Genomic DNA, 22894 nt, shown 5'->3' on the forward strand with positions numbered 1-22894 from the left:
GTGACATTGCGAGTAGCGACAGATTATCAAATGGAACCGGTGATTTCAATGCTTCCACTTCCACATTGCAGGATGAGTTGGCATGGATTCAAAAAAGCGGTCAACCGGGCTGGTACCTCGGTAGGTAACTGTTGAAATAAAAATGTCTAACGATTTTTTCCTAGGTGATGATGAAAACCGGTCATGTTGAGCGCACCGTTGACCGTGAATTTGAGACAGAAGAACGACGCTATCGCACTATGGAAGCTGCTGCTAAAAAGCTACAAAAAGAAGCTAAAGGATATTTAGATGCACTTCGGGCCATGACAGCTTCCCAAACGAGAATTGCTAACACAATTGACGCATTTTATGGAGATGCCGGTTCCAAGGACGGTGTAAGTGCTTATTATCGACAGGTAGTAGAAGATTTGGATGCAGATACTGTTAAGGAGCTTGATGGTCCTTTCCGTACAACTGTCTTGGAGCCTATTTCACGATTCTGTAGTTACTTCCCTGACATCAACGCCGCTATCACCAAGCGAAATCATAAATTGCTCGACCATGATGCTATGCGTGCTAAAGTCCAAAAGCTCGTTGATAAGCCTTCAAGTGATTCCTCAAAGCTTCCACGAACCGAAAAAGATGCGGCTAATGCGAAGGACATTTACGAAACCCTTAATAATCAACTCATTACCGAACTACCGCAATTGATCAGTCTTCGTGTTCCTTATCTTGACCCAAGCTTTGAAGCTTTGGTTAAAATCCAGCTGCGCTTTTGTCGTGAAGGCTATGAAAAAATGGCTCAAGTTCAACAATACTTTGACAGTTCCGTCCGTGAAGACTACTCTAATGGAATGCTTGATGACAAAGTGGAACAGGTTCTACAGAGCATGCGTGATCTTTCTATTAGCGGTCTAAGCAATAATTAGTGTTTCTATCACCTTTTCCATAACCCTTTGTCTTTTTTTTTGGTTCCATATCCTTGTACGTCTTCGCATATGCTTGCAGTCTTCAAAAACCTGTTATGATTTGAAATCTACCTTGATTTCCCAAACTTGTTTTCGAATATTTATATGAGCAGGATAATTTCCATCATTAAAGAATGCACTCAATTTATGTCTTTATGACGCTCCTTTTTGGTGATAAAAAATTGAATTTTTCAATTTTTTATTTATTTATCACATAAATTTTTTCGCGAGTGCTTCTGATGACCTATGTTTCCTTCTTTTTTTTTTTTTTTAATCCTCAGATGTATAGAGACATTGCTTGGCTTTTTTTCCAATGCGCAATTGAGTCTATGATTTGGTATTTACGTTTTAACGCTAAAGGCTTGCATAATCAATTACTACTGTATTAATAGTTCAATATATAATTTTTTTTTTTTTTTTTTTTTATTTATTGAAGCTAGAATATGTAGTTCTTTTTTCTTCACATTATTATACTATTAGAAATGCCTATAAACAAAATTGCATTACTGCTTTTATTTTACCCTAGCATGTCAATGTACATAGACTTACTGAGGCATTTCATAGGTGTCCTTCCCCTTCCTCAATTAAATTTACTCAGTAGTCCAATTCAGGAATCTTTTGTGTAGGAGCATCCAAATCTCGGTAGTCTTTATGATGGTCACGACGTTCCGAATATGTATCTTGGCGATAGTAAGGCTTTTGAAACGAGTTATGTTGTAAATCCTCAAACTCAAGTCCATTTCTTTTCCGGTCATAAGAATTACCAGCATACGACATAGAATGATTTTTGTTTGCAAGGTACTGAGCAGCGTGAGAGGGACTTACTACCTTGGGGTCCATAACCCTTCCTGGATCCAAGACATAATTCCGCAAACAGATAGCTACCTTCTTCACGTGATCTAACCAATCTGGATGCTTTTTGGTGATGTGCTTAATAACAAATTTGGGGCCCAAAAATAGTTTAGTACAGGTTCCTACATGGCAACGATACTTCTGTTCGTCCTCTCTCAGGATTACCGAATCAATCTCCGAATCAACGTAGTTATCGACTGGTAGTGCACCTTTAGATTTTAAGTCGACAGATTCCGGATCAAGCAGACATGCGTAATCATTCTCCAAATTCGAAAGCCAGACTGTTTCTTCCTGGGAGACTTCGTTATTACCATCATAAGACTTCCTTGAATATCCAGCAGGATTATCTTGCAATAATGCGATCAAACTTGAGTAATTTCTGCATGTCCAAAAATCGAATGTAGCCACATGACGAAGATACTCGACAAGTAAATCACATAGTTGAACATCGTGAAGACGTTCTTTTTCTACTTCATCTTCAGTTTCCACGGGAACAGAGAAGACTTTGTCTTGTAGTTTTTCAGATATGTCTTGCGGTAAATTGTACATGACAACAAATCGATTCATTATTTTAAACAGGATATTCAAAATTTTTTTACTAGTATCGTTAGAAGAAACGATGGAAGGAAGAGAAGCTGGAACACAGTTTCTTGGGAATTTTGGATTTTCGGTTTCAATAGTGTAATTCGAGGCTAATTGAACACCATTCAGGATTTCTTTGGCCCCTTCAATTGCGACGTCAGGCTTCAAATGAACCCAGACTGATCGTTCGTAATCCTTTGTAAATTTCATTCGTGAAACAGAGAAATAGTCAATAATGTCGATCCCGTCGAACACTTGATGCATATTAGTCATCGAAATGTTTGGCAACACGTGTCGGATTAGCAATGTCCTATCCTTTGCTAATTCCTTAGAGTCTAGTATGTATTTGAAGTACGGAACGGCATTTATAATTGATTCCATGTCTGGATTAATTTCGTTACTCATGTTTTTCACCTCAACAGGTATGTCTTGGTCATTTGGCAGTTTGAAAGTATCATAATATCCATTTTCAAACTTTTCTAAAAATATGTTATGCATAGAAAGTCTGTATAATTTTTCCTTTTCCGAAATTTCACGCAATCGACCTTGAGATTCGTCAAACCAATAAGCGTCTTCAAACCATGCTTCATTACAGTGATCCAAAACGAAATTTTTAGCATTTCTCGCATACAAATCCTGTTTGTAACTATTGTAAGTAGCATGTAAAGACTTGTACAAATCCTCAGTTGTAGAAGAGATCGAATTCTCTTGACTGTACCAACGTATAAACCGTTCGTAGGATATAACAGCTTCTTGACTATAAGGATCGCCAATACTATAGGTTGTTAATTTAAGAACTTTTACAAAAGATTGAATCACCACGTACCTTCTCGAGGATGAATAATGCCCTGAAACTAAATTTGTATAGTTAGTCTCTAATCAAAAAAGAGAGCTCGATTTCATACCACGAGGTCTTTTATCGTAATGCTCGTCTCTATACGGATCTCTTCCGTTTATGGGCGACCTCTCTCTGAAGGACCCAGTACCATTGTCATACGGAGGGCTCTGTGATCGTCTTCTTATTTTATCTGCAAATATTATTTGTAAGTCTCAAGAATTGAGTCTTCATCATTTAGCGAACCTCTTTTCCATCGACTAGCCTCTCGATTATCTCCTTGTTCAATATCGCTCATCCTCACTTTGATGATAGTTTTAAGGGAAAAACTTTCTCTATTTTATAATAAAATACAAAAAAACACGCGCTTCAGCAATGTTCAGGTTTCTAGTAGAAGTAGACCTGTTGTCAAATAATTTGTTCAGTAAGGGTGATTACTATTATGCCTTCAGTACAGATAATGTAAGATGCGCTCATAGACTATAAAATTGCTGTAGTAAGAAATAAATATATTAACTAATAATGTTTGAATGTATTTTTTTGTTATTTCTTTTTTCTTATGAAAAAACCAATACGACCATGTCCAAACGAGTAATTTCTTATAGAAGCCAAAACGTTATTTATTCTTCATAATATTCATCCTCTCCTGTATAGGATTCTATTTTATTTCTTAATGAACTCGTACTTGATCCTGGTTTTGCTAATGAGGCCAAGCTCATGCTTTGGTACCCCACAAGTAATACCTTCCGAAGCATGTCCCAGAGCTCTGTGCAAGATTCACAATGAGTTAGAATTCCATGTTTATCCTGAACGATATTAATGGCATTTAGGATATGCTCAGCTGCTTCTTCGTAACAGCTCATATTGATGCATGCTATCGAAAGGTTAGATCGCGTGCGAACATACTGAGGCTGTAGTTCCAATGAACGCTTGTAAGCTTTTAATGCCCTTCCTTCTTGTTTTGAATTTGTTAGCGAAGCTCCCAACTTGTTCCATAAAACACAGTTTTTAGGATCGCTTTGGGTCGCTTTCTGAAAACAGTCAGCCGCTTTCGAGAAATCATCTAGAAGATACATAGTAATTCCCAACCCGGTCTGAGCTTTGTCATCAGCTTTCTTGGATGTTGATAATAAATATATCAAGTCAAGAAAGCAAGCTTGTACAGCTTTTGTACTATCGGGAACATTCAATTTTTCAAACTTGCTCTCTATACTGGAAAAACGGCTAGAATATTCAGGGTGAGATGCATAAAGCCAGTCGCGTAAACATGCTAAAGCACTTTGCCGTGACCCCTGGTTCACATAGGCTACTGCCAAATCCATTTCGGTATTGATGTGATCAGAACTCAAACTTTTTGTTTCTAATAGAGCTTCCACAACCCGCATTTCGTTACCTAGCAATGTATGAACGTAAGCAAGCGACTGCCAACTTTCTAAATGCGAAGGATTCTGCAAGACAGACTTCTCTAGTAAAACGGCGGCTTCGCAAATCGGGCCGTTACTTTCTAATATTTTTTGAGCCTTCTCGTAAGCATTTTCTATCAAGGGTAGTGAATTCAGTTTTTTTAAATCGATTGTATCAACCTGTTCATCAATTGATGTATCTTCTTTGGTCTCATCATTTTCTTTGTTCAAATTTGCAGTATCCAATGCCCGTGTATTTTCAGGTGCAGAGTACGCATATTGGTTTGACGCATTTTCATTAGTTATGAAACTATTCGGCTGTCTGTTTTTCTCAATTAAATAAGGAAAATTTATCTTTGCTTCTTCATAGAATTCCTCCCAACGCGTTTGATACTCTTCAAGTGACTTTGGATCAAAGCCATTTGTTCGTAGATTAGTCAACCTTTCTCTCCAAAGGTGTTCCAAGGTCAATGGAGCTTGTGCTTGAGTATTTAGCTTAAAGTTGTCATTATCCGAAATACTTGATTGCAAGGAAGCGTTATTAAACTGTTCCATAAGCTCATCTTCATCAACTTGAGTAGTTTCCATAGTTGAGCGAGTCGAGGACGCAGCCAAAGGAAAATGATGCGGTGTGAAAGGAATGGGCGCAGTATTAATTAATTCATTTTTTGAATTTAAGGTATTACTATTATTTCGGGATGATAACTGGTGTTTCAATTCAAAATGCCATTGTGGTATGGATTTTTGACTTTGTTGGTTATAGGCTGAAAACTCTTCAGACCAGGAAGAACTTTGAATTAAGGGAGAGTTTCTTGCGGTAAAATTAAGTTGAGAATCCCGTTGGTCTTGACTAATTGACTGACTGAAGTCTTTCCAATGTTGAAATGCAGAGGATTCAGAAGATGCAAGATTAGATGTCGGAACGTTAGATGACTGAAGTGAGCTGCTTACAGCCTTGGGACGATAATTGATTGATTTCAAAGCCCCGTTGTGTATGGACGAGTTCAGTTTTCGAACCGGATTAGACGTTGCGGAACATCCAGGTTGAGAGGAAAACGACATACTCGTAAAGAATTATAAATATCAAAAATTATGTTAAGTTTAAATAACCTTAGCCAAAAAGATGTTTTCGTAAGAAAAAGAAAGGTTTACAAAATTGACCAGAAAGGGATTCGTAAATGGATGCTTCACCAGGTTATTCAGTTATGATAATAAAGTAGAATAATGCAACAATTAAAGAATTTCTTTTCGATACAAGTTGAAATCAGTAATCATACAAGTTGTTGGTATGCCACACAATACCGAGTCTTTTGGGAACTTGCCCTTTCAAAAATCAAATGAAAAATGGATCTAAAAAATTATTTTTCACAATGTTGGAACTAACAATTTTCCATTTTTTTTTTACTAAACCTTTTTGTTCGCTGGTAGTGTGTTGGAGATATAGAAAATTTGGTACTTCAGTCGCCAGTAATACGGAACCAGAAAAGTCAACTTAAAAAGGGTAAAGAATGTAGAAATTCTAGTAATTGATACCTTTTATGTTTCTAGAAATAAAGGATTATTACCATTAGAACGTGAGCTAAAGGTTTCTATAATTCTATACATTCTGGGATACTCTTTCTTCTAGCTATGTTTGTTATATTCTTAGATCAAGACCCATGGCAAATTGAATTTCGTAGACGAGCGATGACTTTTCTCTAGAAAATCAAAAGATAATTAAATAACAATCAAAGATAGGAAAGTAAAACTGTTTAGAAGCTGTGCTTGTAATATCAAAATATTTGATGCCGTAAGTATTAAACAAATATTATCTCAAGTACTCGCTTGAGAAGAACCCAATAGCTCATGAAATCACTAAAATTAATGGCAATAAGTAGTGAGGTTATGCAAACTGGTTGAGTCATAATACTAAGAATGAGAAAAGATTGAAAGCATTAGTAGATGATCAAGAATCAAAGACGATCCTGGAACCTCAATTTCGATACCAATTGAACTAGTTTATAGCACACCAGGGATTTGTTCGTGAACTTGGATTGAATAATCGGTGTTTTAAAACATTTGAACAACTTACCCGTTTCATTATAAATTGATATTCCACAAGACTTTACCATAAGTGGGAACGAAAGAATTGATTAAGTTGATAGAATGTCTTGCTGTTCCTTCGGATAAGAGAGGGCTTCAGTATTTATTCCTTGCCATATTTTCAGAAATCATATTTTCGTTTCAAGTAGGTATCCATGACCGTTCCAGAGGAAATCAGAAAAATCCTACTTCATGAATTATTACTCAAAATCGAAATTAATTCGGAAGGTGAAGTACGATATGCCAACTCTGCTTTTTACAGATTTATAGGAAGAAAAGTAAGCGATCCCTTGCAACAATTACCTTGCAATTTTTATGACTGCATCACGAAAACAAGTGTTCCAAGAGTCCGACGTGCAACACAAATGCTTTTTAATGGATCTTCAAAGATCACGCACTTTCAAACTTCGCTTCTATGCAATACTAGTATGGTCCCAACTATGTTTATGAATAGCAAAGATTATGAAGCATCATCGGACGAAGGAAAAATCGGAGTGAAGCTTGCTTTCCGAGGGATCCTTGTGGATTCTTTGGAAGGTAAAGAATCTCGAATCTTATGGTCTGCTAAATGTTTATATCCAGAACGTTATCATATAACTCATATGGACTTTGTGTTATTCAACACCCTTGGCATCGGCTCTTTTGTTTTGCAGAATTACATAGAAAGAGCCTATAAAGTTACATATATGCATTCTCCTCCTCCTGTTTCTTACTTATGCTATTTTTGTGAAAAAAAAATTCCCGATTGGTACTATGAAGTACATACCGACTCTTGTTTGGTATGGAGTGAGCTGGTTCAGGTTGTATTGGATATACGAAAACAAATCCACATAAAAAAGGCAGAGTTACACAAGTACAGTCAGTTGCTTCCACATACCACTAGTGCATTTAGTGAGGAGACGTACTTAACATTGCCAATTATTTCAATTCTGCAGCCAAAGTCTGGTAAATATAAACGATTTCGTTTGAGATCTTGGCGTGCCTGTGTTAAATTTTTAGATCGACAACTGACTCAAGCTGAAAAAACGTTTGAAGAACTGGGGAAAAACACCTTTTTGGTCGTCTCCGAAGAGTTGGCTATCGAAATGAAAGAGAAAGTTCTGAAAAAGACTATTTTACTTTGGAAATTTGATTTTTTATCTCCATGTAGAATTCAAAACTTTTTTCACGAAGTGCATTCTTTGCTTATTCTGAGCCTTAAATATAATCTTAAGCTTTGCAATCATAATATGATTTACGGAATGACATTTCAAGAAGTTAAGCATTTCCTGCTTAGGTACTTGAGGAATTATTTATGCTTGAATTTGAACAATATTGATCACGAAGTATTTTCGGGCGACACGCAGCTCCTTACGATGATCAATTATTCGAATCCACGAAGCTTTAAAGACACAAGTATTTTAAACGTCGACTTGATTTTACCAGAAGCAAGGGGGATACCTGACCTACTTCCTCAATCCAATTCGAAAACAAACCTGGTTCGTGCCGGTTTAGGAAAAAAAGGAGAAGACTACCGTTCCGTTGATGACTGTGACCAATTGAAAGGGATTATCCTGGAAAACCTCAATAAAAAGCTAATAACCAAACCAAGGAAAAAATCTTTCGACGATCAGGGGACGCAGTCAATTCATAATTACCAGGAGCTCGTTGAACAGCTTTATTTTCCCATTATAGAAAATACGACTTCTACATTACATCTTCCTCAATTTAAGGATTTAAAGTTCGGAGACAAAACACCAAGGTCACTAAAAGAATTCACTTTTGTACGAGAAATCAATAGAGGCGCCTCTAGCAGGGTTTACTTGGTAAAAAAAATATCCACTGGAAATTACTATGCGCTGAAAGCTATTCCAAAGTTAGGTTTAAAGGATCCTGACAAGTTGAAAGCGCTCATGTATGAAAAAGCTAATATGGAAATCCAGAAGTACGGATCAAATGTTGTTAAGATATACTACGCATTTGAGTCTGAGGGATTTTTTTGCTTAGTTATGGATTTCTTCAATGGCGGTGATTGTCAAACCTTGGTTGAAAAGCTTGGTCCGCTACCAGAACAATGGGTTCAAACATATATAGCAGAACTATTGGAAGCTGTCGAAATTCTTCATAAAATGAGCATTATTCATCGTGACATTAAGCCGGCGAATATGCTCATAGACCATAATGGACATATTCGTTTGGCAGATCTTGGTCTGAGCGATAACAAAGACGAGAGTTCCGACAAATATTATCATGAAAAGATAAATCAGCTAAAGGAGGTATCTCATGAAGGAGCGAGAAAGCAACTGGTTAATGGCCTTAAGGATAAAGCTAAAAAAGAAATGAATCCAACAAATAGGAAGACCACTGAGGAAGAATTCGATCCTTTTGAACGTCTGATAGATGTCGACACTAGTAATTTGAACAAAGCTATGTCGCAGGTTTTTCGTGCACGTTTGAAAGTCACCTACCCAGGAGAACTGAAGAGTGGGAAAAGCATTACTGGTACTCCCAATTATATGGCACCTGAAGTTCTCTCAGGAACCGAAAGCCCTATGAATGATATATGGGCCATAGGATGTGTATTATTTGAGATGTTGACCGGGATAATACCATTTCAGTCAGATACTATCCGAGGTGTTTGGGACCGCATCCAACGAAACGACGTCGGATGGGAAAAAGACAGTGATGAGCAACATTCATTAGAAGCCATAGACCTTGCCAAAAAGTTACTGGAAGCGAATCCGGACAAGAGGTTAGGTATAAATGGATTCTCAGAAATAAAGCGCCATCCATTTTTTAACGGAATAGACTGGGACCACTTATATGATGAAAAGGGACCCTTTGTGCCAAAAACAGATAATATTGAAGATTTAATTTACTTTGAGCGAAGTAAGTCGATATCGTACATTAAGGACCGAATGACAACGAAAAGCCATTATCAAACTTCACTGAATCCAAGTGATCTAAGGCGAAAAAATCATATACTGCGCGATTCCTGTACAGGCGTAGATGATAGTTAAAATTCATTTGACGATATAGTGGAGCTGGCTATTCAAGCTTCTACAGGAATGAATTTAAAAGCCCTTAATTTTTCCAATAAAAACATACTCTGGGAAATCTCCGACCAACTTCAGTTCCCCCAAATTTCCTCCATATCAATCTCCCAGTCTCGTCCCAAAAGTCCAATTAATAAACCTTCCCTGCATTACCAGTTTTTTCATCCAGACTGAGGATTCGATATACCACGTGTGAAAAATATGAGAAGGGTGAGTTCCCTTCATTCTGTATAGTTCTATAGAAAAAGGTCTTAAAAAATAATTAAATTGGCTTCTTTCACATCATTATGAACCTCCACTTTCTTACAGGCGTATCAAACATGTGTAACAAACATAGAAATTATTTGATGACTTTGCTATGTATATGGCAGATGGTTGATAAGATCTGTAAAAATCGAATAAACTAAATGAACAAATTCTTTAAACTATTAAACGAGACTTTATTTAGAGCATATAATTTATAGCGACTAATTCAGGTGCTTGGGGAATCCAGATATGCTAAAGTAAACAACAGAAACTAATCTACAAAGTGCCAAACACCCGGGCCATAACAGATTTCGAGAATGTCAGACGGGTTATTCAGTAAGAAAAAAGAAAATTCATTTGAAAATTCAGTAGTATATAAAGAACCAACGTCCCGATCTTTGTTGAGACGCTATATGTTGGCTGTTGCAGTGTCCTGTCTCGTTGCAATTGGCGTCTTGAAGGCGGTTATATCATCTCGTTCGAATGATATCGTATATCCGGACAAAGGTTTGATCCTTAGTAATGGTACGAACTCATTCCTTCCTACGGTTATCATGATTTCTTTGGATGGATTTCGAGCAGACTATATATATCGAGGTCATACACCCAATTTACTTCGACTGGCTGAAAACAATGCTCATGCACCATATATGATACCTGTCTTTCCCAGCATAACTTTTCCGAATCACTACTCTCTAGCTACTGGACTTTACCCCGAAAACCATGGTATGGTCAGTAACAACTTTTATGATCCTATCACTGGAAAGTATTTCGTAAACACTCGTCCTGAATGCAATCGGGATCCCGTTTGGTGGACACAAGCAGAACCAATTTGGATTAATGCTGAACGGCATTCAGTTCGCTCAGCTGTTCATATGTGGCCAGGAAACGAAGTTCCTCATCATGGAATACGTCCCTCTTATTACACGTCTTTCAATGCTAGTGCAACCCTGAAAGCAAAAAAAAATGAACTTCTTCATTGGCTTGATCACACAGATGATACACGACCGCAATTGCTTATGTGTTACGTGCCTCACGTCGATTCAGTTGGACATACTTTCGGACCGGATTCACCACAGCTAAATCTGATGCTAAAGGAAGTTGACCAGATGGTTGGTGATTTGCTTGAAGGTCTCAATAAAAGAAACTTGCAAGACGTTGTTAACCTTATATTCGTGAGTGATCATGGGATGGCCCCTACATCAAATGATCGCTTGCTTTGGTTAGATGATCTTTTCAACGTTTCAAAAGTTGAATTCAGAGATGGCTGGCCTTTAGCTGGTTTTCGAGGCGAGTCGGAATCCGACGAAACCTATATTGCTGATAGTTTGAAAAATGCAACTTCCAAAGCGTTGCCGGGAACTAAACACTGGAAATCATCAAGGAAAGAAGAAATGCCGGATAGCTTACATTATTCAAAGAATAATAGAATTGCTCCTGTCTGGATGGTGCCCGATCCTGGTTGGTCAATCGTCTCCTCTTTAGACCATTCTCCTGATGTTGAGTATGAGCCATATGGAGTTCATGGCTACGACAATAATTCCCCCTTAATGAGAGCTATATTCACCGCATTTGGTCCAGCCTTTAAGCCTTTCAAATCAAAACAATTAATGCCTTTCCGTAATGTTGAAGTTTACGACATTATTTCTTATATATTAAACTTACCCGCAAACTCTACTAATAGTTCATTTCACGGTGCCATACCCACCAAGAAATCCTCTAATTCTACGAAAGAATGGTTACTTCACGACATCCGACAAGCTTACGATGAGCTCAAAGTTCACTAATTAAACGAACAAATAATTATAATGGTTTCATTTTCTTTAAACGACTAAGGTTCTTTAATATTCTCTGTCAGAAATACATGATCATAATTTCGCATTTAATTTTTCGTCGTCCATCCATGCGAAGCTCTATAGCAAAGTTAGTACCGGTTCATTCACTTTAGGTCAATCATACCAATATTTTATCCATCTCTGGATCTACCATAACATTAATCAAGCACGTAGTCTTCCGTTCCCAAGAACTTTGAATAGCACTTTTCAACTCATGAGCATTCGTAACAAAGTAGCCTGCTCCACCGCATGCTTCACAAATTAGATCATATCGTACTGCTGGAGAAAGCGCTGTCGTTGGAAGCTTATGGTGACTTTTAAGTTTCTTAAAATTTGATTCATCCAAACCGTGATATACACCATTATTGTTAATTACAATAATTAAAATATCCAGGTTGCTTCGGACTGCAGTTTCTAGTTCCATTGCACTGAATCCGAAAGCACTGTCGCCTTCTACAGCAACAGTTTTATTCGCAGGATTGGCTATAGACGCCGCGATCGAGTAGCTAAGACCAACACCCATAGTAGCCATCGTTCCGCTGTCTAGTCTGCCACGCGGATGAGTTACTTCTAGAATTCTACGACCCTTGTCCAAAGTGTTTGCTCCTTCAGAAACCCAGGTTACATTTCTCTGTGTTTCTTTCACCAGAGATTGGATACAGTCGTTTATGGTAAATAAAGTAGCTTCCATATGCAAAGGCATATCTTTATTTGGTGAATGCGATTCTTTAGACTCATTTTTTTTGCGGTGTTTTTGAAGCATAGTAAGGTAGGAAGATTGTTCATAGCGATAGTTACAAGCTGCTAGGGAATCTGTTATAGCATGTAAAGCCAAGTTAATGTCGGACCAAATACCCAAGGAAACATCACCCCCATTGCTACCCAATTCTTCTGGATTTGAGTCTATTTGAATGAACTTCACATCCTTTGACCATCTTGGAGACAAGCCAAAATGCAGGACCCAATTCAATCGAGCGCCAACTAGTAAAACAACATCAGCATTTTTTAAAGCTGTTGACCTGGCAGACGAAAAATTCAACCGATGATTTTCTGGTAATACACCTTTACCCATAGGAGTTGGTAAAAATGGTATGTGTGTTTTTTCTATAAAATTTGAAAGAATCTCTTCTGCACGTGCATAAGAAGCACCTTTACCAATGATAACCAAGGGTGACTTGGCACTTTTCAAGAAGTGTATAGCTTTCTGGACCTGAGCGGGATTGGGACCGCACTCTAGAGAAGGAGGCACACAAGGCATGGATTTCCAAGAAGACTCTTGAAGTGAGGATTGAATAAAATCGGCTGGAAGGTCAACATAGCAAGGGCCAGGTGTTCCGTTCAACGAAACGTGGTACGCCCTATGAATTAGTTCCGGAGTCATTGTCGCTGTAGGAGGTCGTAAAGCAAGCTTTGTGCTCGGACTCAAATATGTCACTTGATCTAACTCTTGAAATGCACCCCGGTATCGCTGTGATGTAGCGCTAGAACCAGCCATAAGAAGTAATGGCCAACGGTTAGCTGAAGCATTGAAAACACCGGCCAAAGCATGCACCACGCCAGGTCCGCCGACAACTATACAAACACCTGGTGTTTTGGTCAAGTATCCGTAAGCGGAAGCGGCGTAAGCTGCACTTTGTTCATTACGGAATGCGATAAAATGGATTCCGACTTTTTGAATAGCTTCACAAACTTCAATTACAGGAATGCCAACGATACCAAAAACCACTTTGACATTCAAATCAAGTAACGTCCGGGCCACAACGTCTGGAAAAGGAACACTCATTGGTAAATTCGATTCGTATATAAGGACTATAAATATATATTCCAAAATACGGAGAATTGGTTTAATAAATCCAAAACAAAGATAAGATATGAGGAAACTATATTATTAGAGATGAAAAATGTATTCCAAGATATGTACTGTTCGTGCTAGGGGAAGGACCTTGACATATGGCTGACGAACGGAAATATTCAAAATATAAAATGAAGTTGTTGAAACATATCCGAATATTCCATTGGTTTAAGCAATTCAACTGCTATACTAAATGACCGGTTAAATTACTGGTTATTACGTTTGTGAATATTTCAAATTTCGAATCTCTAATACATTATTAAAAATTTACAGAATAAGATATAAATATGAAAGAAAAGTAATTATAACAACAAAAATTCATAACTGTCTAGCTTGACCGATAGAACAAAAACCAAAAATTGGGTAAAGCGTATACAGCGGTACATACACTGAGATTATAAAGTATAATAACTTATTTTGAAATTACAGTGATTGTATACGGAATCTTCACAATAGCATCTAAGCACTTCTCGTATTAATTGCTGAAAGAGAAGATACTCAGTTTGTAAGTGCGCTTAAATTTTGCAACGTATTAAGCACTTACGCGCTCTTGAGACCATTCCCCTGATTCCAAACTTTTCTCATAAATTACGCGCTTTCCGGGAGGAGGGTTTAAGTCGAGAAATTCAACACCTTGGACGTCACATATAACCAGGCCAAAGCGTTTCCAGGCAGTTTCCCAACGGTTTGCAACCATTGCATCTTCTTTACCAGTTAAAGTAACAGGAAGCGGTACCACGGGGACCTCCCCTTGATAATTGCTATATGTGACAGGATTTGCAAATGAAGAGCGCATGGTAGGGCTGTGGTGCTCCCAAATGCGACGACGCTCTTCTTCCCAAGACCATTCCTGAGGTATACGTTTTTTATGTCGGCTTAAATGTGAGGTTAAGAGATCCTCTCTGGGAAACTCATTCTTCTCCGCGAGATCAGGAGTATAAAACCAAATTTGACCCCATAGGCGAACCTGTTGCATTGTTTTAGGAAGCCAACTACAAAGTTCAAAGGTATTGTGCATGGGACCCGTCGGTGTTGACTTTGCTTGACGAAGGGAAATATCCTTTGCTTTTTGCGATTCCACGTCAGTCGAAAACACAAGTAAATCTGTGTCTAAATCATTCTTATCAATTTCCCATCCAGAATTCAAGAATCCACGAATTGCTACAGTACGATTACGAGGATACTTGTCTCCTTCAGATGGTAAAGTAGCTAATTGCATATATTCAGGATGAAGGAGCCCCGAAGAGTCGCTATTCTCTTTCAGAAGCTTAATTAACTTCGTTTTCCAATCGTTTTCCATTCTTTCTTAACTTCGTTGCTGTACGCTTCTAAATTGGTAGCTGTTTTATAGATTCCAGCAGTCTGTCATATTGATGTCAGATATCAAAACAAATGCCACTACTCTCATAAATGTGTCAATTTGCATAAATTTACGAAAGTGCACGACTGTGAAATTTTCTAAAGAACATCTGATTATGGAAGATCGGGTGAAACTTTGAATTTCATAAGAATTCAACAGGTCTCCTCTTTACTAAACGCCAACAATTATCAGAACTTTACTTATCTGGATAAATCACATAACAATGTAAAAAACTTGTATTATAATCTTACCTCGAATAATTTGCTCACTTCCTCCCAAAGACAAGAAATGAATTAACCAGATATCCTCTATTTACTCTACAATTTCGAATGTCATTCCCCTTTCCCATGACAGTAGCACATACGAATAGTTAAAAATGTTCCATCAGGGTTGATCAATACTTTTCAACCATGTACACGCATGTGCAATGGTAAAGTAAAGTGATTTTGCCAGTGTCCAGGTCTCTTCCAAGTACAGTCCTGTCCAAAAAAGAAAATAAAAAAATAAAAACAGAAAGAGAAACAGAAACAGAAGCAAAAAATAATAAAAATAAACCAAAACCAAACCAAAATCAATAAAATATATATACATATCAGTCTTTGACAGGCTGTAAAGAATATAAATATAACCAGCCAAGGGTTCAAAGCTCAAACATGCAAGGACATAATCACTTGAAGACGACCAAAATGCTGTACTTAAATACTCACCTTTAAATAAATACTTCAAACCTATTTCTTATACATAAAGAATAATACATCATCAAAGTGAATTTAGTATACAATTAACCTTTTTCCCTCTTCAATCACTTTAGAGTAGATACAAATGGATAAAGCTTTCAGATGAGTTCTAAAAATCCAAGTTCCCAAACCATTAAAGAATGGTCCTTGATATAACCTTACAAGCGTAGCACATGTTTTATATCGATATTTAGTTTTGCTTTTAAAGTAAGACCATTTGCCAGACCACATCCTGAATGGACTTTTTAGCAAGCTGGGTCACTTCTCTACTTCACTCTGGTAAGTATTTCACATCTATGGCTCCAATTTCTTTATCATATTATTCCACCACATTTCTAATCAGAAAAATGAATGGAATCAAAAGATTAGATGTATCAACACCTGCCAAGATCCTTAAGAAATTATAATGATCACGCACTCAACAGAATCATCATGGTTTGATGACGACGCATCAATGTAAATTCTTATATGATTCGATCAAAGGAAAGACAGAAAAGGAGTCTCAAATCTTGTTGCATTTAAAAATGATAACTTTTGAACGCGACCCCATGCCCAACAGACAAAAGACATGAAAGATAAATTTGCGTTCAGTGAACGCAGATAATGTAGAGTCCGATTTTCCAAATAGTTAATTAAGGTGGTAAAATCTGAAACATATAAAATTTGCAAAACACACCATTGGAACTCCATGCTTCAATCGAAAACAATGGTTATAACAGACAAAAGGTGTTTAACGTGCTAATGGTTTAAGGAGAATTCAAACGAATCATAAAATTATGCAAAAACAATAAAAAAAAAAAACATAAAAGACTGAACGATAACTTTTTAGTGAATAAGATCCTGGTAAAACTTCTCCAAATAAGAACGGACATCGCTATAAACATCCTCGACAATACTTAAAGTTCTGTCAATGAAATCCAGAGCGATCTCTTCGCTTGGGACGGTAAGTGCACCATCTCTACTACGAAGGGCACCATAATTTTGAATACGTTCACACACATTTTTCATTTCCGTAAGACCCAAGGCTGCAGAAGAACCTTTCAAAAAGTGACCCAAAGAAGACAATTTTTTTAAATCCTTCTGCTTGAGAGCCCCATGTAATTCCTTTATAGTTGTTTCAGCTTGCTCAAAGTAATTGAATACAATACTTTTGCTAAACTCGTGCTGGTCATCATCATCCATTTCCAAGAGCTGATCAAATGTTGTATGGTCAATCATCTGCGGTTTTTGAAACACATCGTCATCAAAAGAGATGTCATAAGCGACGAAAGAAAGCTCATCAGAAAGAACACCCTCTTTCACCAAAGCCTCAAGGGAAGCAATGGGTAGATTTTTCCGGTTTAGATTCTTTTCGCTGAGATAATTCGATATGTCAATTTGTTCACTTTTATTTTTGTCTTGCCTTTCACTCCCTCCTTCCGAATATTCGCTCACCAAAGAAGTGGAACTTGGAGATCCTTTTGAAGAAGACATCCGAGAAGCCATAGCTAGGTAAGCTGGGTTTGAGGTTATTGGGATTGAAGAATCGTTCGCATGGCCACTACTGGCACATCTTTGATATACATGGGGAACAGCTGAACCTGAAGGAGAGCGAGCCTTTTCAGCTATACCCGAGCTCTGCAAGGTTCTAGCTAAACTTGCTGCCCGAATTTGTTCATTTCTTTTAGAAGTCCTGTTTTCTGTGTTGCGATCATAGCTCGTGTTTGAATTCATCATTTATCACTAGTAAAAAACAAGTAATGTATATCGCAAAAACAATAGGATACGTCAAGCTTCGACCAGCAAAGTTGATGTTACTTAAAAGGAATTATTTAGTCTTTGTATAGTAGCGTTCTTTACGGGTTTAGAATTCGTATAAACTTGGCGATCGTTCGAAATCCAAATTTTAAGCTCAACGTCAGTAAGAGACAGAAATGCTGCGCTCGCTTCGACAATGTATGGAAAACGGAAAACAAATATTTATTTATGAATAGTACCAGTTTTTCACCTTTGCAAATAGAAATCCTGTTCGATGACTTGTTGTCCTACTAGCGAGAACAAAATTTTCAGTTAAAAAACCAAAGGAGACAGATACTTCCCAAAAATCACCCAGAGAAGATCTCTTTTACTCTGTCTTCTCTTTTTTATTCTGCTTTATCTTTTTTTTAAAACTAAACAGTTATAATTACTCTGTATTAGCGCCTTATAAAGATAGAAACACCTATTTTCCCTTTTTTTGGTTATTTGATTTCAAAGAAAATAAGGCGACACGAAGAGGAATCTTCAAGTCTCTTCTGAAACAACTTCAACTCTTTTTATTTCTTTTGAATCGTAACTGGTGAAAGCAAAGGTTGTTGGTTCATCAATTTGCATATAGGAACTGCTTAGTAATGACGTATGCAGCAGGAAATTTAATTGATGGTTGCAAATTTAAATGTATCTGACAAATAATAATCTTCAGAACATCAATAGCAGATGAAAAAATAAATTTTTTTTTCTTTTTTTTCTTTAAAAAAAAAATAGTAATATGAAGGAAAGAGATAAATTTTACCAGAGAACATAAATTTCAGTCAGTGAAGATTTTTGAGGAAAGGGAAAAAAAATAGAAGAAAACGACTAGAAACAAGAGCAATAGGTCTACGATTTTAACAATAACATAGACAATGATAGTGATTGACCATGCGGAAAGAAAAAAGGTGAAAGGATTGAAATAGGAAAAAAAAAGAAGAAAGTTTCAAGACAATTGACATTTGACAGATATTTTGAATTTTATTGATGTTTGTTTGGAATAAACACAAGAAACAAGGAAGTGGAAACACAAAGAAATCCCATAAAACCTGCGAGTAGCTTGCTTACGTTTGTAAGAGAAGGCAAGGAGTGCCTTCTTTTCAACGTTTATATTTTAACAATATAAACAGATTATAGGTTTTAGCAAACCTAAAACATCGACGTTCCGTCGAAACAAGTTCAAATGGTTAGTTATGTACAAAATAAATAGCATAGTCCATCGATGAAATCAGCAAAATATAGATCATAATCAAGCAAGCTCTCCTCACCCAAAAAAAAAGAAAACATAAGACACCCTTCCTTAGTTAGAAGTAACGTTATGAATGGCTTCAGCAAGGTAACGAACGTTGGAAGTGTTAATACCAGCAATACTGATTCGGCCATTCTTGGTTAAATAGATATGATAGTCTCTGCTCAAAGTTTCGACTTGCTCGGGTTTTAAACCAGTGTAGCAAAACATGCCTATTTGATCAGTGATATGCTTCCAGCCGTGCTTGCTTTTCAAGTCATTTTCCAATATGGAGCGTAAGGTTTGGCGCATAGAAATAATACGGCTAGCCATTCCCTTAACTTCGCCAGCCCATTGAGCACGAAGATCACTGTTCTTCAAAATAAAGCTGGCGATACGAGCACCGTGGACGGGAGGATTGGAGTAGGAAGCACGGACCAAGATTTTGAGTTGGCTTTCGAATCTCGCAGCTTCCTCTGGAGAGGCTGTCAGCGAGCTAAAGCAACCTACACGTTCGCCATAAAGACCCATATTTTTAGCAAAGGATTGACATAAGAACATTGGAACATTGTTAGAAGCAAACAATTGGGTGGCATAGGCATCGCGTGCAAAGTTACCACTGGCAAAACCTTGGTAAGCCATATCCATCAACACGAAGTGGCCCTTTTCGCGTACAACTCGAAGAATATCGTTCCATTGAGCATGTGAAGGATCCACACCAGTTGGATTGTGGGCACAAGCATGCAAAAGGACAATCGAGCTGTTGGGGGCTTTTGACAAGTCGGTGAGCATGCCTTCAATATCGAGACCCTTGGTGACTGGGTTGTAGTAACGATACTCTTTGATATTTAAGCCCGCATTGCTAAACACGTTTTTGTGATTTCCCCAAGTAGGATTGGAGATGTAGATATCGTTCGATGGATAAAACTTTGAAAAAAATCGAGACGAAAGGAGCAATGCACCTGTCCCGCTGACGGACTGGGCTGCAACCAAGCGATTGCGGATACTATCATAAACATCACCATAAGCCATGCGTGTAGCTTCCTCACGGAAGCCGTTGTCACCCGTAATGGACAAATACTCTTTGTCCAGGTCTTGTTTCAGAATTTCAGTCTCCGCGGTGCGAACGCTAGGCAAAACATATGGCTTGCCAGCGTCGTCACGGTAGGCACCGACGCCCAAGTTCATTTTCTTTGCAAAATCATCTTTTTTAAAAGCTTCCGAAATACCAAAGATAGGATCGGGAGGGCCCATGGGTACGTTAGCCCATCCTTGGAATCCACGTTGCAAGTTCAAGCCGGCGGTTTTCCCACCGTTTTTAAATGCGTTTTGAAAACCAGCCTTATTCGCAACTCTACCCGCGGTAGTCTTTACACGCGAAGCACCAAAAAACATTATGGAATCTCAAATTCTTTAGTCGCTGGCTCCGGCGACTCAGTGGATTGCTCTTGCTTAAATAATTACACTGTTCGAAAATTATGTCTTTCGTTTATTACGAAGCTTATCGAGCACTTACGAAATGGAACGAGTGCATGTTCCTATCACAAAACCATCAAAACAGATTCGTATGATGATAGGATAAGGAAGTAGCCATACAAAAAACCTCGAATAAATAAAAGGACTAAGAAATATAAAGCATTAAAAATAAAAAATAAATTATTCAAAGCTCGTTCTTAGATGTTAACGAGGGTAAAAGAAAGGATTATTTTTTTCTTGTCCGATTATTCTTCAAATGCGCTAAGATTATGACAAGTGAATCGCTTCCATATAAAAATAAAAGAATAAACAAAAGATTTTTGACTAAAAGGAAGAAACCTCTGTAAATCTTTATTGACGAATATAAAAAAGGTATTCATAAAAAAAAAAGAAACAGTATTATTATTCAGATAGAAAGACACTCTTCATACTAATAGGGTCACTGATGTGTCTGTATTCGAACATAAACACTACGAAATCGTAGCTTTCTTTTCTTCTTTTTAGGTTTCTTAGTATTAGTCTTTGTATTTATTTATTATTTTTTTTACTTTAGCTTCTTTTCCATAAAGAAAGGAAGGCAGTAAATTATTGTCATTTATTCATGTACTAGAATTTCATACTGCGTGTCTCGAATTCGACAAGCGTATTCAAGTATGTGCACCGTTTTTCTAATAAAAAATTTGCTATAAAGTGTTTTAAAAACTATTCACATCTACTCAGTCTTTCAGCCTTGTTTTATTCATTATATGCCGCCTGTAAGGAACATATATAGAAGTGCTGTGACTCTTTATTTTATTTCAAATTTTCTTTTCCTTTATTTTTTTTATAAATTTGCATAAAAAAAGAAAGAACCTGCTCGTGAATTCTGTCTTTATTTATGCCTCACTACTGATATACTATATACATAATAGAAAACCTCGTTCTTTCCAGCATTCCTCAAGGTGTTAGATTATCCCATGAATTATAAAGGAATATTGGAAATAGTATTTATGAATTATCAGTAACATCAATTGATTTTTTTTTTGAATAAATTTTTATACTTTTTACCGTTGTGTTTGGTTTCCCTCTGCATTGAACTAACCATGTCCAAATCTGACGCAGTTTCTCGCTTGTTGGCAGAGATTTCTGCTCAGCAAAGCCAAAAACAAGTTACTCCAGAACTTCCTTATCCTACGTCTAGTGGCATAATAAACTTGAACGATCCTAATCCATCATTGGGAACATTCGTCCGTCTTTATGATCCTACTTTCTCTTCCCAGATCTATCAAGACACCTCGACGGGGACCGCTCCTGTAAACCCGTCTGCCTATCATCCACCGAACCCATCTGTCTCCTTAAAAACTTCGTATTCGTTTCCTGTCAAAAGCTGCTATGTGGGCATGCTCATTGGAAAACGCGGCGAAAAGCTCCAAAAAATGGAGTCTGCCACAAAGACAAGAGTACAATTTATGCCTGAAACCACTTCCAAACCAGGCGAACGAACAGCTATCATTACCGGCCAAACCGATAATATTGACATGTGTCGTCGGGAAATTTCGCAAAAAATAAAGGATTACCAAGATGTACTTACAGCTACAGCATTTCCGGCTTTAGCCTATGCCGCTGGCGGCAATCCAAATCAAACATATGAGACTCCAGATCCGTTTGTCATTCCTGAACATCACATCGGGCTTGTTATTGGAAAGGGCGGTGAGAAGATCCGCGATTTGCAGGAAACAACAGATACAAAAATTATTATTAACACTGATACCGATTTAATGAATCCATTGCGTCCAGTTTCTTTCCAGGGATCACCAGAACGTGTTTCTAGAGCCAAGTCGATCATTCAGGATATCGTGATACAGGAACAACTGAAAATCAACTCTCTTTCAACTACTTCCAATCCGAACAAAGTGCACACGGATGTAATGGCAGTACCAAGAGAATCCGCGGGGATGATTATCGGTAGAGGCGGTGAGACCGTTCGTGAAATTTATGCCAAGACCATGTGTCAATTAAAAATATCCCCCGATGGTGGTCCTTCAGTCCCTGAACGTGAAATTACATTTATTGGAACTCCTTCTAGCGTTGAATTGGCGAAATGGGACGTTTTAGACAGGTTAGAGAGAGCTAGTGTTCCACTTCGACGCCTTGCTCATCAACCCATTCTTCCTACAGCATCTTTACCTCAGACCATACCGCCAACAAACATTCCCGCGATGCCCATGCCTATGCCGGAAACATTCCCTGCTCCATACGGAGATTACGAAAATTACATGAAGTCATGGCAACAGTATCCTTCTAATCCCATGTATCCCAAGTAATAAAGAGCCGTCAGTGAACCTTTACTGTTACGGTCCATGCGCTCAAGTCTGCTTTTCCTTTTTCAAGATAACACTATAAACTATATTACGGACATTCATGATTTACATATGTTTTATAAAAAAAGGATCTCTACACGACACTATTAACTTTTATCGTCACGGAGAATGGTCAACTTTAGAATTTTATAGTCTCCGTATACCGCTTCCATCGTTGCTTTCCATGATACAAGCATTCATAAACATTGACGGTGACCCGGAATAATTCAATAGACGAAGTTTACCTATCTATGAATTGCTTCCATTTCTTACTTATTATTTAACTAACTAAATTGTTTTATACTTTTTTCTGAAGTC

At 37.6% G+C, this 22894-nt stretch overlaps 10 protein-coding genes across 10 annotated transcripts; 4 read left to right on the forward strand and 6 right to left on the reverse strand.

Annotated features, from left to right (window-relative positions):
* The first annotated feature begins 27 nt into the window (after positions 1–27).
* SOCG_03426 (BAR adaptor protein Hob3) lies at positions 28–1373 on the forward strand. The gene is made up of 2 exons (XM_013161914.1): positions 28–120; positions 165–1373. The coding sequence occupies exons 1-2, from the start codon at positions 31–33 to the stop codon at positions 906–908; spliced, it is 834 nt and encodes a 277-aa protein (XP_013017368.1). The 5' UTR covers positions 28–30; the 3' UTR covers positions 909–1373.
* A 5-nt stretch (positions 1374–1378) lies between these two features.
* SOCG_03427 (zf-C2H2 type zinc finger protein) lies at positions 1379–3689 on the reverse strand. The gene is made up of 4 exons (XM_013161915.1): positions 3463–3689; positions 3287–3409; positions 3208–3235; positions 1379–3156 (listed from the first exon to the last, which is right to left on the reverse strand). The coding sequence occupies exons 1-4, from the start codon at positions 3512–3514 to the stop codon at positions 1542–1544; spliced, it is 1818 nt and encodes a 605-aa protein (XP_013017369.1). The 5' UTR covers positions 3515–3689; the 3' UTR covers positions 1379–1541.
* A 147-nt stretch (positions 3690–3836) lies between these two features.
* SOCG_03428 (peroxisomal targeting signal receptor Pex5) lies at positions 3837–5681 on the reverse strand (the record flags this gene model as incomplete). Its single annotated transcript, XM_013161916.1, has 1 exon — positions 3837–5681. One exon carries the CDS (start codon positions 5679–5681, stop codon positions 3837–3839), a length of 1845 nt encoding a protein of 614 aa, XP_013017370.1.
* Positions 5682–6856: 1175 nt separating this feature from the next.
* Positions 6857–9910, forward strand: SOCG_03429 (AGC protein kinase Ppk31; the record flags this gene model as incomplete). The annotated part of the gene is made up of 2 exons (XM_013161917.1): positions 6857–9569; positions 9720–9910. 2 exons carry the CDS (start codon positions 6857–6859, stop codon positions 9908–9910), a joined length of 2904 nt encoding a protein of 967 aa, XP_013017371.1.
* A 282-nt stretch (positions 9911–10192) lies between these two features.
* SOCG_03431 (oxalyl-CoA decarboxylase) lies at positions 10193–13988 on the reverse strand. The gene is made up of 2 exons (XM_013161919.1): positions 11942–13988; positions 10193–11895 (listed from the first exon to the last, which is right to left on the reverse strand). Exons 1-2 carry the CDS (start codon positions 13598–13600, stop codon positions 11851–11853), a joined length of 1704 nt encoding a protein of 567 aa, XP_013017373.1. The 5' UTR covers positions 13601–13988; the 3' UTR covers positions 10193–11850.
* On the forward strand, positions 10233–14090 carry SOCG_03430 (nucleotide pyrophosphatase). The gene has a single exon (XM_013161918.1). It carries the CDS (start codon positions 10300–10302, stop codon positions 11767–11769), a length of 1470 nt encoding a protein of 489 aa, XP_013017372.1. The 5' UTR covers positions 10233–10299; the 3' UTR covers positions 11770–14090.
* A 111-nt stretch (positions 14091–14201) lies between these two features.
* SOCG_03432 (uncharacterized protein) lies at positions 14202–14969 on the reverse strand (the record flags this gene model as incomplete). The annotated part of the gene is made up of 1 exon (XM_013161920.1): positions 14202–14969. The coding sequence occupies one exon, from the start codon at positions 14967–14969 to the stop codon at positions 14202–14204; it is 768 nt and encodes a 255-aa protein (XP_013017374.1).
* Positions 14970–16591: 1622 nt separating this feature from the next.
* Positions 16592–17479, reverse strand: SOCG_03433 (histidine-containing response regulator phosphotransferase Mpr1; the record flags this gene model as incomplete). Its single annotated transcript, XM_013161921.1, has 1 exon — positions 16592–17479. One exon carries the CDS (start codon positions 17477–17479, stop codon positions 16592–16594), a length of 888 nt encoding a protein of 295 aa, XP_013017375.1.
* A 1354-nt stretch (positions 17480–18833) lies between these two features.
* SOCG_03434 (aspartate aminotransferase) lies at positions 18834–20156 on the reverse strand (the record flags this gene model as incomplete). Its single annotated transcript, XM_013161922.1, has 1 exon — positions 18834–20156. One exon carries the CDS (start codon positions 20154–20156, stop codon positions 18834–18836), a length of 1323 nt encoding a protein of 440 aa, XP_013017376.1.
* Positions 20157–21117: 961 nt separating this feature from the next.
* On the forward strand, positions 21118–22891 carry SOCG_03435 (uncharacterized protein). Its single transcript, XM_013161923.1, has one exon. It carries the CDS (start codon positions 21320–21322, stop codon positions 22538–22540), a length of 1221 nt encoding a protein of 406 aa, XP_013017377.1. The 5' UTR covers positions 21118–21319; the 3' UTR covers positions 22541–22891.
* Positions 22892–22894: the final 3 nt, after the last annotated feature.

This window comes from Schizosaccharomyces octosporus, assembly GCF_000150505.1.
Source record: "Schizosaccharomyces octosporus yFS286 unplaced genomic scaffold supercont6.1, whole genome shotgun sequence".
Lineage (NCBI taxonomy): Eukaryota > Fungi > Ascomycota > Schizosaccharomycetes > Schizosaccharomycetales > Schizosaccharomycetaceae > Schizosaccharomyces > Schizosaccharomyces octosporus.

Bases quoted from the DNA above. Each gene is read 5' to 3' on its own strand.
- SOCG_03426 (XM_013161914.1), top strand. From the start codon at position 31: ATGGAACCGGTGATTTCAATGCTTCCACTTCCACATTGCAGGATGAGT. The intron at 121-164 runs GTAGGTAACTGT...ATTTTTTCCTAG, and splicing joins TCAACCGGGCTGGTACCTCG to GTGATGATGAAAACCGGTCA.
- SOCG_03430 (XM_013161918.1), top strand. From the start codon at position 10,300: ATGTCAGACGGGTTATTCAGTAAGAAAAAAGAAAATTCATTTGAAAAT.
- SOCG_03427 (XM_013161915.1), bottom strand. From the start codon at position 3,514: ATGAGCGATATTGAACAAGGAGATAATCGAGAGGCTAGTCGATGGAAA. The intron at 3,410-3,462 runs GTTCGCTAAATG...TAATATTTGCAG, and splicing joins GGCTAGTCGATGGAAAAGAG to ATAAAATAAGAAGACGATCA. The intron at 3,157-3,207 runs GTACGTGGTGAT...AACAACCTATAG, and splicing joins CATTATTCATCCTCGAGAAG to TATTGGCGATCCTTATAGTC.
- SOCG_03435 (XM_013161923.1), top strand. From the start codon at position 21,320: ATGTCCAAATCTGACGCAGTTTCTCGCTTGTTGGCAGAGATTTCTGCT.
- SOCG_03431 (XM_013161919.1), bottom strand. From the start codon at position 13,600: ATGAGTGTTCCTTTTCCAGACGTTGTGGCCCGGACGTTACTTGATTTG. The intron at 11,896-11,941 runs GTATGATTGACC...ACTTTGCTATAG, and splicing joins CAGAGATGGATAAAATATTG to AGCTTCGCATGGATGGACGA.